Here is a 13,440-nt window from a genome sequence, read left to right on the forward strand (position 1 = left end):
TGATTCTGCAGGCAAGTTGTCATCTATTCAATGATTATGACCATTCGTACCGGAAGTCGTTGTCGGCATTGTCCGTTGTGTTGGTTTTTGGTGCTCATTGGACTGGCTGATTGGTAAGGCATATCTTTACCCTAACTTGTGCTGTCTTGGAAGTTAAGATAATGTTGAATGCTTGTAGTTTCAGTAAACGCGTGCCGGAACGTTACAAGTGGTTTCTAAACATACGCTTAACGAGAACCTAGCGATTTGATTTGAAAGTGCTTTAAAAAGACAGACGTAAGTGAAGGTGTCATATAAACAGCAACAGCATTTAAGCGTTTCGCTTCATATCCTGGTTTGGTTCCCGCCATATTGCTCAGGCGGAAGTACGGGATGATAGTAGAGCAGGTACGACAGCGCATGCGTGCGGAAGGGATTATAGGTGTATGTTTTTTTTTTTTTTGCCAAAATGAAAAAGCTGTGATGTTTAAAGTTCCTTTAGTGTTTTGGGGTGTTCATTTTGTCATTTTCCCCTTTTGAATTGCGCTACACCGTTTAATTCTCAATTTCCATATCTAGCTGCTTAATGTTTAGGTTCGACTTAGGGTCATAGTGCTACGATTTAATTTTGAAATTTATCTCACAGTTTTTTTTTTAATGCTACTTACTACATTTCTTCAGTTGCAATGACACATATTACTATAACTGAAAGAAATTTTATATGCAATTATGTTTATTATCTTTTATTAAAACAAAACAAAAAAGGAAGAACAACAATATAATGTATGCCAGTAAATGCTTCTATGCTTTGCCAAAAAGCCACTTTGAAACAAAACATGCCCATTGATGGTTTACCCGTGATGTCACATACTTGTGGACATGCCTCCATGTGCAAAGATGAAGACTTAAAATGCTGCCATTTTCATAACAAATAATGCAATAGACATCTCATAAAAATATTTAGGAAAGTTCTTTGAGCTATATTAAGGCAAAAAAAGACGATATAATTGTCTTTTTTCAATGAATCAATGACTTGAAATTACGCCTCATAGTGATTGCTGTGTCAGTAAAATACTGCTGTGGTGTAGTTCAAAGTCTTCAAGTCAACAATGGAATACATATGCTATTTACAATGCATTTTTATGAGCTGCTTAGTTGGAAAATGTTTCATTAAGCAAGTTCTCAAGTTTTTGGCCCTACAGTCTGTAACTGTTGGACTTATTTAAATAATACCGCCCTTACACCAAGTTTCTCCACCCATGACTCGGCAGCTACCTGGGTGAAGATCCACCATTTTCCCTTGCAGGCGAGTGACGGACTACACGGAACTGCTATTATGTCAAAGTCAAAAGCTAAGCAGACCTGCCATGTGGTCGGATGCTTAGATCGTCACACATCATTACATCGCCTCCCAGCCAGAGAGGACGTCAGGGCAAAGTGGATTCATTTTATTTACAATGGAAACATCCCGCCTTCTGTCAGCAAAAATCTTGTCGTTTGTGCCAATCACTTTGCGTCTGACTGCTTTAGCAATCTTGGTCAGTATAAAGCCGGACTGGCGATGAGACTTTTTATAAAAGATGGATCAATACCAACTGTCCGTGGCAAAGATACAGATGAGGGAACTGTAAGTATTAAAAAAAACATTTATTTCATTACTTAAGACATTTAGCACAGCTAACACTTGACATATCAAGAATCAACTTGTCCATGTCACCTCCCGTGTAGTCTGCAAAAATGTTACTTCTACTACTATAGATTGTTGTGTGGATGTAATTTAATCATTCTCCTTGTATAATGTCACAGTAGATTGAGATATTAGATTTAATGTTAGACTTCACCAGCAAGGCTCTCATACCACATCCTCATCCTGCTTTTCTGCAGCTCTTACAATTTGTTATTGCTGTTCTGAAACAAAATATGTTCTCTGTCCTGTAATTTGGGAAACGGGAGCAATTTGCAACGTGTATTATTATCAACACACGGGTACAAAGGATAGACTTGATTTTTTTAATGTCCAGTTTGTTAAAACCAGTTATTGTTGGTTCGAAATTTAAATTATTGTTAGTGTTTATTTTGTTTTGAATTTAGTTTTTCTACATTTAGTTAGTTTGAATTTGTTTTCAGCGCGGGTTTTTGTTTTTGTTTTGTTTTTTTCACTTTTAATTTTAGTTATTTCGGTAGTTTTTGTTTACTAAAATAACCTTGCTGAAGACAGATTAACTATTATGTATTCACCTGTTTGTGCACACCTTGAGGAAAGAAATACTCTTTGATTTCTTTTTTTTTCGACCGAAGTATGACATCACTATTCAATAGAAAAGGGCGCATGATATATTCACCCAAATATGCCGACAGCAAAGCTTTGTTGGAATTTTATCTCTATTCTTTGATTTTATTTGCTTTTTTTATCTGAGCTGTTTTGATGTTACTGCATTTATCGGCATTCATCATAATTCCTAAAATCTTTTATCGGGTCAATATTTATCATGCATACCTAATATTTAAAGTTGCTTGTCATACCCCACAGCAATCAATACAATGTTTTGTGTGTTTTTTCGACTGCTAAAGATAGTTAATTAAAGGAATATTGTCATGGAAATTGGATGAATAAATAGTTGCTGTTTGTGGTGCGTAGGCAACCAAGTCTGCACTGGCCGCTGTGGTACATCACGTGGCCTGCCAGACAGACCCTCCGGCCACACGCAGAGTTGGCACGCAGCTGTCCATGCAAACGCTGCAACGTAACTTCAAAAGTCTAGGTTTGTTGATGCAATGTTGTGATTCTTCATGTCTATCTGCAACAATTTCCTTTATTTTTCATGAAGTTGTCCTGACTGATTGAAACTCACTCACAGTGACTATACAGACATAAATACAAAGATAATAACGAATGGCCACCAGAGCGTGCTAACCCATCAACAAAACTGAAGCAAGTTTTAATCTGCCATCTCTTGACAGATCCCTTCAAAAGACCTCATGCACCAAAATATAAAAATATTCAATAACTTGTACTGTGACAGATCGACAGGGGTGCTGCAGAAAATTATTCAATTATACCTAATTTGAAAAGAAATTATTAATTACAAATATAAGTTGTTTTTATCTATGCCAGCAACATAATTGTGACGGGCATAATTGCATGCTGTTCCACTAGATTGCAGAAGATTGGTCGGATGTATTATTGCACCCCATGGTATAACCTGGATGTGTAAACTCGCCATCATGAGAGCTGACCTGATGGAGGAGTAGTTATCTTGGACCCTCTCCCTCCATCAGACAGATGATAATTTCCATGTATATAGAGCCACACATGCACCCACGCAACAAAAAACAAGAACTCTCTCAAGTCTAGTAGAAAAGTACAGTATGTTCTGTCTACCATTCTAATGAATATCCTTTTTTTTTTCTCAAGGGTCACTGGAATCACTGCCCCGCAAAGAAGTTGGTGTTAGAAGCGCAATGGCTGCTTCCACAAGACCATGCAAAAGAGCTCGCTTGGAAATGGAGGAGGATGAGGAGAACCCACAAGAGGGTAGCTCATTAGTGGACATTACAGACCCACTGGATCCTACCTGTGAGGACCGTGTTTTGACTGAGTCAACAAATGCAACGTGGGTTAATTACCTCACTACAGGCGGACCTGGGGTTACAAACGAGTCCCATTATTAGGATGGCGATGTAACCTGAATTTCTGTGTAAATCGGAATTAACGCTTTAATACTCCCTAAATCTCTCCTTGTGATCTCCATGCACAGTACAACGAGAGAACGTCACTCAATGTAGTGTTGATGGAAGTACATGATGGTCCGGCCGGTAGGGGCCACTGATGTATCTTTTTATTATCTCATATCTATAGAGGCGCGTTTCAAGGGGAGGCAAAACTTTTCAATCTCATTTCATGGATACGTCACTTAAGATGACATCGTGCCATTAGTGTCTCCGTGGCTACAACGATCACCTCAAATGTCCACTCTATGCTTAATGTTTAAAGTGGGATTTGAATTAAAGTTAAATATAAATAAATACTTTCCATGCAGTTTGTGTCCCCGCCTGCATGGAGTGCATGATGTCTCAGTCGGATAGATGTGACATGGCTGTTCACACTGCGGTCGTATTGCAAAAAAAATCTGATGCGTAGTTGATCTAGGACCACATATGAAGGCGACCCACGTCAAATTTCAAAAATGGATTTTGACTGTGATAAAAATAAAACAAAACAAAAAAACAGTCAGATGTTGATTGCATATGGGCAAAATCCCCCCTAACTGTGTCGCATTAAAATGCCAGACGAGACTCGAGATATGTAAATTAGAAACGGCGCAGGTCGCGTACAGCGTAACCCAAGGACTGCCTGTATTTTGATAATTCGTTTGATTACTCTACTATTTATTTATTTATTTTTTCGCTGAAGCAGTATGGACATTATTCTTTTTTTTAATTTCAAAATATTGTTGTTCCCATAGGCTGGAGTCTTCTGATGCTGTTCATAAGATGGCAGCATATATTGTCCACCAAAATTGCCTACTGGAGCTATTTGAACTGTGCCCTGTGTGTCAACGGGTTACTAATGTGCAGACAAGAAGCAGAGGCACATTCGTCTCTGTAGAACAACAGTGCCGGCACTGTCTGTACTCCAGAAAATGGAATAGTCAGCCAATTATTGGAGACACACCTGTGGGAAATCTCCAGCTTTCCGCTGCTGTGTATACTACTGGTTCGTCTTTCTTCAAACTTAAAAAGGTAATGGATAAAAACTCAAGTTGTGTTTAGAATGATCTACTCTGTTGTGCCCTATCAGTGAATTTGCCGTTTTGGAGTGCAGTTTGAATATATCATCACTAAAGAGTCGTGAACAACCCATGACTAATTTTTGTTATTTAACTTGTTTGTCCAGCAGAAGCAATTGAGAAAAGACTCATTTGTGATGCAGACTAAAGCAAAACAAAATAAGCAAATGCAACAACACACGCTATTCAAAGTCATATTGTGATATATTTACGTTTAATAGAAAATGTTGAATAAAGTTTTCATAACAGGCTAAAAACAAGTGCAGCGATCATGTACAGTATCCGCCATTAACCTTTTAAAAGATATCGGAAGGAATGAGGTGAGGGGGCGGACAGCAGCTGGTGGCCGAGCTGGCCAGGGTTGGCCCAAAAATATACCTGCTGTTGATGACCACCCGACCTCTGTCCAGGAAGATAAATAATTTTGTTGTCGGTGTGCACATAGGCAAGTGAGTTACCAGTAATGTGTGTTATATTTTAAAGTATTGGATAAAGTATAGAACCCTGTGGGATATCTTTAAGCGGGCCCGGACCTCCTGCGTGGCATCTAAAAATCCTTTAGTTTTTGCTCAGGGAGTAGTGAATGATTCAGAACACAGCCTTGTATTACCAAGTTACAATGAGAGTATAATTTAGAATGTGCTCATCATGTCTCATTCTGACCTTAGATCTTCCGGGCAATGCAGCTGAAGATGTTTCCATACGACACCTTTCAACGACACACACGGATGTACATAGAACCTGCTATCATACACAAATGGAACACGGAGCAGGCCGGCATGCTGCAGCACCTTAGTCAACAGCAGAATGTCATCATGGGTGGCGACTTACTCCTTACGTCTGATTCGGCAGGTAACCGACACGTCAATTATAGTATAGAATCTTTTTGTTTTAAGAAGTAGTTACTTTCCCAAATCTGACTGTGATATGCAAAATGTAATTTTTGTGTGTCATTTTCAAGGTCATTCTGCCAAGTTTGGCAGCTACTCATTGATGGATCTAAGGACCAACACTATTGTTGATGTGCAGTTGCTTCAGGTGAGTAATGTAATTTTTGTTTTTTTGTGATCGTTCACTCGACTTATGCGCTGTTTTTTGTTTTCTAATCAGAGCAATGAAGTAGGTGGACCCAAACACATGGAGAAAGAAGGTCTGAAGCGGAGCCTTACTGTCTTGGAAGAGTGTGGCGTGACTCTGCAAAGTATTGTCACAGATTGTCACCCTGAGATTGAGAAATTACTGGAGGAGGCCAACATCACGCATTACTATGATGTTTGGCATATGGAAAAAGGTATTTGCGCCACTGTGCTCATTTCTTAGAGAAAATGCACCAGGCTGTGATTACCTCGCTAGCTTGTCTATACTGGACAGTATTGACTGAATTACTAATAAGTCTGTTCAACATGTAATAATTAAAATATTTGTTTTTTTTATTAGGACTGTCCAAGAAACTGGAGAAGATTGCACAGAAAAAAGAATGTGAGAAACTGAGCAAGTGGCTTTGCAGAATAAAGAATCACATATACTGGACAGCAGTTTCTTCTCCATTTGGACCCGAAAGAGTGGCTAAGTGGACCTCAATACTTAATCATGTCCAAGACATCCACACCCATGAATATCCCTTTTTTTTCCCAGCGTTTGCATCTACAAAGCACATCGACAGACAAGAGCAAATGGTTGACAGCAGGTACGGTTAATTGTATTCAAAATAAAAGCAGTCCAACATGACTGAACAGATAACTCACTGTTTTGGTAAAAGATAGAGGAGAGAGGTTCATTTCGCACACATGAGGAGAAGCAGAACAGATAATGGATGGATGGATCTTGAGCAAGGGTTGCAACGTAGCTTGTTTAAATTGTTGGGGTACTAAATTAAAGAAGACAGACTGCTGTAGATAATAGCCAAGACCGATTTACCATTACCTCCTTAAAGAAGAGAGTCATGAGGGGTGCCAGATGGCTTAATCTTACAAACCAAATCCTCTAAAAATGTCCAGGAAACCATTTCAAAAGAATTTAACACTAGTGAAAACGAGACATTGACAGCGGGTTTAACAGTCCTAGCTGTAGAAACTTTATCAATGAAACATTTCAGGAATATAGTCGACATTTCAGGGGAAAAGTCTGAGCAAATAGGCTGAGGGGGTTTAAGTACAGAGTCAGTACTTTTAAGTAGTACACGTGGGTTGTGGCAGTTAGCCTGAATATGGTTTGATAAATGTTCTCTGTTTGGGCTCTTTAACTGTGACGTGGTAGTTGCGCCAGCAGTCTTTCCAGATTTGATAAGAGACTTGCAGCTTGGCTTTTTTCCACATGCGTTCGGCACACCGGTTTAGCTGCGTGACTTCTGTCGTTAAACCAAGGTTCAGGTCTAGCTTTTGACTGCAAAGTTTTTAATGGATCCACCAAATCCAGTATAGCACAGCAAGATGAGTGGAACCAAGAGGTGTTCCTCCGTGCTTGAAGAGGCCACACAAAGCTAATTAAAGGCGTCAGCGAAATATCCGGCAGTGAGAGAGCTGAAAATCCGGAGCGGTAGATTTAACAGCGTCGCAGGAAAAGGAGACATTGAAGAAAATAGTCATGTGATCGGAAAGCAAATTGTCCAAGACATTTGAATTTGACACCGGTAAACCATAAGCAAGAACTAGGTCTAAAGTATGTCGTTGTTCATGTGTCGGGCTAGTCACATACTGTGCAAAATTAATTTGCCAAAGTTTTATTTATTTTTTTGGACAACGCTTAAAATGAATATTAGCAGTGGTTTCACGCACGAGTCGACAGGGTCCAGGATGCGCCACGTTGGAGTAAATGCGTCCGATTGGGAACGAGGAAAGGTCAAAGAATGTTTCAATTCCCGTTCTAGTTTTCCCGCCGCGTCGATGGCGCTTCCGACCTGAAAGGTGTACATGAACTGCAGTGACTCGGTTTGTATAGACAAACGTAGACACTTCTGTTACAAGAACAGAACAGTTAATTTGTTTCTATAATGAAAAAATATAAATACATTTTCCCAACGTTTTGATTTCAATTAGGATATAATGTGAAGCATTCTCAATGCACTGAAATACAGACAATTATGAGGATTTGTTTGAGGGCATGTATAAACACACAATAAAATTTGCACGTGAAATTGTGTTTGCTTTTCATTTTCACCTTTGAATGATATTTTTAATTTAATTTTTTTTTTTAAATCCCAGGAACACCAGCCTTCTGCAAATTGGAAAAAGTGTTGACAAGTGAAAGAGTTCTGAAAGATGTGCAGAAATTGAGCCCTTACTACCAAACATCATCCCTGGAGGCTTTTCGCAGCGTCATTTTGCGTTTTGCACCCAAAAATGTCTTCTTTCCTTTTCTTGGAATGTTATGCAGGTAAGCTGCAATTTAATATGTTCTTCTACTATTGAAGGGCGATGTGTCTTTATATAAGGGGACAACCCAAGAAATTAGAATATGCTGGAAAACTTGATTTCAGTACTTTGAAACTTGTATGCTATATAAATGTACTGCACAGAGTAATCCGATTTATTTATTTTTTTCATTTTGAAACAAGTTTTGCGAGAAAACTAAAGTAGCTTAAAAATGTACGTTGACGTTTACTAAAATATTTAAAAGAAAAAAAGAATTGTTTGGAGGAACTTGATCAATGCTTTGAATGATGCGTGGCGGAGCAGTTTTTAACCTGGATTTAAAAGCATTTACAGTTTGGGCTGACTTGACTTCTTTTGGCAGCTTATTCAATTTGTGTGCTGCATAATGACTAGATACTGCTTCACCACGTTTACTTTGAACTCTGGGATGCACTATCTGACCTGAGTCTACAGACTTCAGAGCCCTACTAGGTTTGTAGTCAATCAGCATTTATTAAATGTGATTTATAGACCCGTAGCAGAACTTTAAAATCTATTCTGCAGCTGATTGAGAGCCAGTGTAAAGCCTTTAAGACTAGAGTAATATCAGAACCCGAGCTGGAGCATTTTGAATGAGCTGCAGCTGTTTGATGCTCTTTTGTGGGAGTCCAGTGAGAAAACCGTTACAATAATCAAGTCTACTGGAGATAAAAGCATGGATAAATTTCTCCGGGTCTGCTCGGAGCATGTAACTCCTACGTCAGGATATGTTTTTAATCTGGGAAAAGGCTGTTTTAGTGATTGATTTGATAAGATTGTTAAAAGTCAGCACATCAAGATTTCAGAGTTGGACATTGGTTTCTAAAGAAAGCAACTCAAGATGGTTTCGAACAGCAATCCTCTAATTTATTTCCAAAAACAGTTTCCTCTGTTTTGTTTTGGTTCATTCAGTTTTTTTGTTTTTTTATTTTAAGCACAGAAATTGGTTAGGATTTGGCCTTCTTAAATTTTTTGGGTTGTTTAACTAATTTGATTTCCATGTAAATTGAACTACTAAAATAAATGCATGTTTTTATAATCTTCTAATTTGAGATGCACCTGTACATAAAGTTTCTATACTGTATACATCGGTAAATATATTTACTGAACGCACAATCCCCAACTTGCCTAACATTTTTTATTTTATTTTTCTTGGATCTTGCCAAGACTTTACCTGGCAGCATTGCACTTCAATGAAAATGCTGGACGCCCTCTAGCAACTTCAACTCTTGAGGAAGGGGGATGCACAACTAAACCAGGTAAAACAGACTCAACCTTACCCAAGTTAAAACTATGTTCATGCTGAAGGTGTGGGTCAACCTTTTTTTGATGAATGCAGATTTTCAAATAATTTTATCTTTTCAGATTATGTCGAGGAGCTGTTAGACCTCATTTTTGATAAGGTGTTCCCTGATCCTGCCCCTTATTTGGATGAGGTCCTAAAGATCCCGATTCCAGCAGACCTGCCAGCCTCGTTTGAGCGACCGGATCCACAGGAAGTAACCTAACAAATGAAGTATTGCTGTTCCACCACGGACAGGTCTGAATCCTGCATTCTGTCAACGGGACTTTGGGGAATTCTGTTTGTGTCTGCACAACCACATGGCCGGGAATTAGCAGCCTGATCTGTCAACCCAACACCTGTTTGCAAATCTCCTCTTTGTAACGGCTGGGACAAATTGCTCCTTTATGCTGTAATAAAGTATCCTTTCAGTGTGTCTGCTGTGAGAGCTTTGTTGTTGTATAGTTTTTTTTTTTTTTTTTAAAACAACAATCATCAATTAATAAAGAGTGATGGGAAATAAGGATTTTGCAATACATTTTAATGATCCGACTATTTCATGGAATAATTGACGGAATATAATCGCCTCCCTGTAGTGGTGTAAGAATCACTGAATTCAAAGTTCAAATTGCATAATGTTATAGTGGCCTTTAAAAAAATCTAGCGTACACTACATTTGTTTAGTACCGTTTAGTTGTATTTAACTTCTAAGTGCAAAACATCTACAAATGACTGTTTGTTTTGAAACATTTAGGTCCATAAACAAACCTTGTGCAATAAAAGTGTTGTATAATTTATTAAGTTAGGTTTTTTTTCCACCAAGTTCTAGTCAATCACAGTTTTCATCTTCAATCTGTTCATTATGTTACAGGCACATGTAATAACATTAAAAACCTATTTTTTTTAAGGAATAAAGTCTCTGGTTTTTTTTTTAGGGGGAGGGGGGGACACTTGTGCCTTCGATTGACTGATTAGTTGAGCTTTTTATTTTGAACATGCAGTACTAAAAACAATGAAATATAAAATCTGCAGAATCAGAAATCCCTTTATTGAAAGAAATGTATTATACTGTAACGTTGTCTACTTCGAGTCTAAAAAGGAGTAGAAAGAACTTATATGGATCCTGCTCCTTCACCACCTTGGATAAATTATCCATTAATTAGCATCTGAAAATGTATTTATACATGCAGATACTGTAATATATGCATCATTTATGCACAAAAATTGTGTAAGATTCCATTTGTATTTTTTTTTTGTCTGAAAATGCTTCGTTTTAGTTTTTTAGAATTTTGTTATCATTTCATATCGTTAACAAAAAGTGTTTTGTTTTAGTTTTGGTTCTTTCATTAGTTCCGTAATGATGATAACCTTGACTTGGAGAGCCAAGGTTGTACATTTACATTGTAAAAAGTTGGAAACCACTGCACTTTGTTGTTGTTAGATTCCCTTGAGGGAGTGCAATTTATACACACAGAACCAAATGGAAAATATTTGTATGGCAAGAAAGAAAAAAAATGTTGCTAACACTTATTTGACATTTTCTGTAGGGATTGGACATCATGGTTAAAACTCTTGAAAATGACAGCTTTGACACATTCTCTGCTCTTCCTCCACCCTTGTCCCCGGGCCAGCGAGGCGACCCTTTTGGGAATGGTGAGAAGTAACACATGAGCTACCGTTCATATCCAAACAATAATGGCGCCCTTGGCCCAATGTTGGAGAACCACATGACTTTGTTGCGCTTCATGCAGATGAAGAAGCTGGCGAGGTGTCCAAGCTTGCTGAAGTTCCTGCTGCCAAAAGGAAATCAGTCAAGAGACCACAGCCCAAACTCGACTCCTACAGGTTGTTTTCCTCCCTTACGTACTTGATTATTTTGGAGTATAGTTTTTGACAAAGGGGGTGGTAACCCGGGGCAAATACCTGCAAATGTTTTTCGCAAAAGTAACAGAACGATTACTTTTCTGGTAACTAGTTACATTTATGAAGAAGTAATTCCGTTGCAAATACAATCACCTTTTTTGGAAGCTAACACTACTTTTTGCATTAAATGTGGCAAAAAAATGTATGGACTCTTTATACTAAGGTATGGCTTGATATGTACAAACATTTTACTGCTGATCATGAAGGACCCAGTGTTAAATGTTTTCTCCTCAGGCTGACGTCTAAAAAAGGACTTCCAGCTTTGCGAACACTCTTTGACAATGTCCATTTCAAAGGAAAAGGGCACGAGGTGAGACTCTACATCTCATCTCTAAACAGAAACATAGTGAGCTTCACTTTGCGTGTGGTGTTGCTCTAACCAAGGCAGAGGACGTGCGGCTGCTGATGCACAAGATGGAGAACTGGGCGCACAGGTTGTACCCCAAACTTCAGTTTGAAGATTTCATGGACAAAGTGGAGAATCTGGGCGCCAAGAAAGACGTGCAGGTAGGGTGGACAGACGCATGTTCAAAACGTCCTTTTTCCTATGCTATGCTGTGCTTGCTGCACTTGTCGTTGTCTGATCTGTTTGTCTTCTGGCAGACTTGTCTTAAAAGGATACGCCTGGACATGCCAATGATACATGAAGATTTTACTGGTAAGAATTCTTAGGAAAGTGGGCCATGGCTTCAGAGACCAGTTTTTCTAAATACTTGAAAATTCAGGTGACGACGAGGCTCCTCCTGAACCCGACATCTTGGGAGATTCCGATCCATTTAGCAGTCCGAGTATGCCGATCCACTCCACCCCAGCGCCTGCTGGCCCACCGGCCCCCTCGCTCACAGATGAACAGCGCCAACGCATGGAGCTGAATAGACAACGTGCCCTGGAGAGGAGGATAGCTCGCCAGCAGCAGCTAACGGGTAAATGTCAACTGATCCAAAAACAAACTGATGAATAAGCCAACTAATGCTAAGTGTGAAACATCACGGTAATAGTGGAACGTTGTAAATTGATTTACAGTGTGTTGGTCACATTTTCTGGCATCCCGAAACAGAACTGGGATGTCTACACATTGAACGATAGCACACATACAAATATTCAAATAGTGTCAAATTCATATCGAGCTGTACATGCGGACATATACAGAATCATAATTTTTTTTCCACCCATTTGGGCAAAACGGTCAGTTTACTAAATTTTAAAATTATAAATATCTTGTCATATGGAGTAGCAAAAGCTTAATTTTATGAAAAACAATGTTCCATTTCGTTTATTATACGGAGGGTAGCGGTCAGAATGGCCATAAAGTGACTCACACATACGCATGTAGAGGCTGCTGCAGCGTACGTAAATTGGTGCAACAACACACAAATGAAGTGGAAAACAATCATGGTAAGCCAAAAGGTTCTTCTAAAATAACTGAAGTCTACCTTGCCTGCTGTAAAGCTGCCTCAGTGAACGGCATACGAGTTGAGAACAACAGGCAGATTAGCAATTATGACGCATCCAAGTGCCCTAAAATCAAACCACCTACAGGATATATCAAAATAGAATAAATCATTGAATAAAGATTTGTGCCGTGAATAAAATCAACATGCGGCGTCACATCAGTGGTGAGTGTATATGTTCGATTGTATGCTTCAAACTACTGAGCGTGCACCTCGGTCACACTCCGTAAGGGAATGTGTGATGTCTGAGAGGGTGAGAGAAGTGTGTAATTGCTCAAGCGCGCAGCTTAGATGGAACATTGGCTCCAACATTAATGTGAATGAATATATTGTGATCCCTCAGACTCGCAAACAGTTGACTCATCGTTGCAAGCAGGCGAATCCGCAGTGAACACCTCAGAATGTGCTGTCAGTGTCGACCATTCGAAAGGACAAGATGATGATGCTGATGAGCCAGCCAGCATCAGCAACCCCCAGCAGCCGAACAATGCTTCTCCGTCATCCTCTTTGTTGTGTGAGAACGTTGTGCCAGAGCCCAACACGCCAGCTAACAACAGTGACGACGCAGACGAATGTTGAATAATGTTAACTACTTGACTCAAGTTAGCTTTAAATCATTGCATTTA

General features: G+C 39.1%; 1 protein-coding gene and 1 pseudogene across 2 annotated transcripts; both read left to right on the top strand.

The window, feature by feature from the left end:
• Nucleotides 1–60: 60 nt before the first annotated feature.
• Nucleotides 61–11,066, top strand: LOC148336722 (uncharacterized; annotated as a pseudogene). The gene is made up of 13 exons (XR_015843210.1): nucleotides 61–113; nucleotides 1,251–1,606; nucleotides 2,618–2,741; nucleotides 3,395–3,593; nucleotides 4,446–4,722; nucleotides 5,438–5,621; nucleotides 5,731–5,807; nucleotides 5,880–6,060; nucleotides 6,207–6,456; nucleotides 7,970–8,141; nucleotides 9,326–9,417; nucleotides 9,524–9,698; nucleotides 10,988–11,066. The product of XR_015843210.1 is annotated as an uncharacterized LOC148336722 (transcript).
• On the top strand, nucleotides 11,000–13,393 carry tipin (timeless interacting protein). Its single transcript, XM_088296019.1, has 7 exons — nucleotides 11,000–11,093; nucleotides 11,192–11,285; nucleotides 11,598–11,673; nucleotides 11,748–11,870; nucleotides 11,967–12,021; nucleotides 12,089–12,286; nucleotides 13,158–13,393. The coding sequence occupies exons 1-7, from the start codon at nucleotides 11,000–11,002 to the stop codon at nucleotides 13,391–13,393; spliced, it is 876 nt and encodes a 291-aa protein (XP_088152145.1).
• The last annotated feature ends 47 nt before the right edge of the window (nucleotides 13,394–13,440 follow it).

The sequence above is a fragment of the Idiotropiscis lumnitzeri genome, chromosome 5 (assembly GCF_059441095.1).
Source record: "Idiotropiscis lumnitzeri isolate Australia: NSW breed Sydney's pygmy pipehorse chromosome 5, RoL_Ilum_1.0, whole genome shotgun sequence".
NCBI lineage: Eukaryota > Metazoa > Chordata > Actinopteri > Syngnathiformes > Syngnathidae > Idiotropiscis > Idiotropiscis lumnitzeri.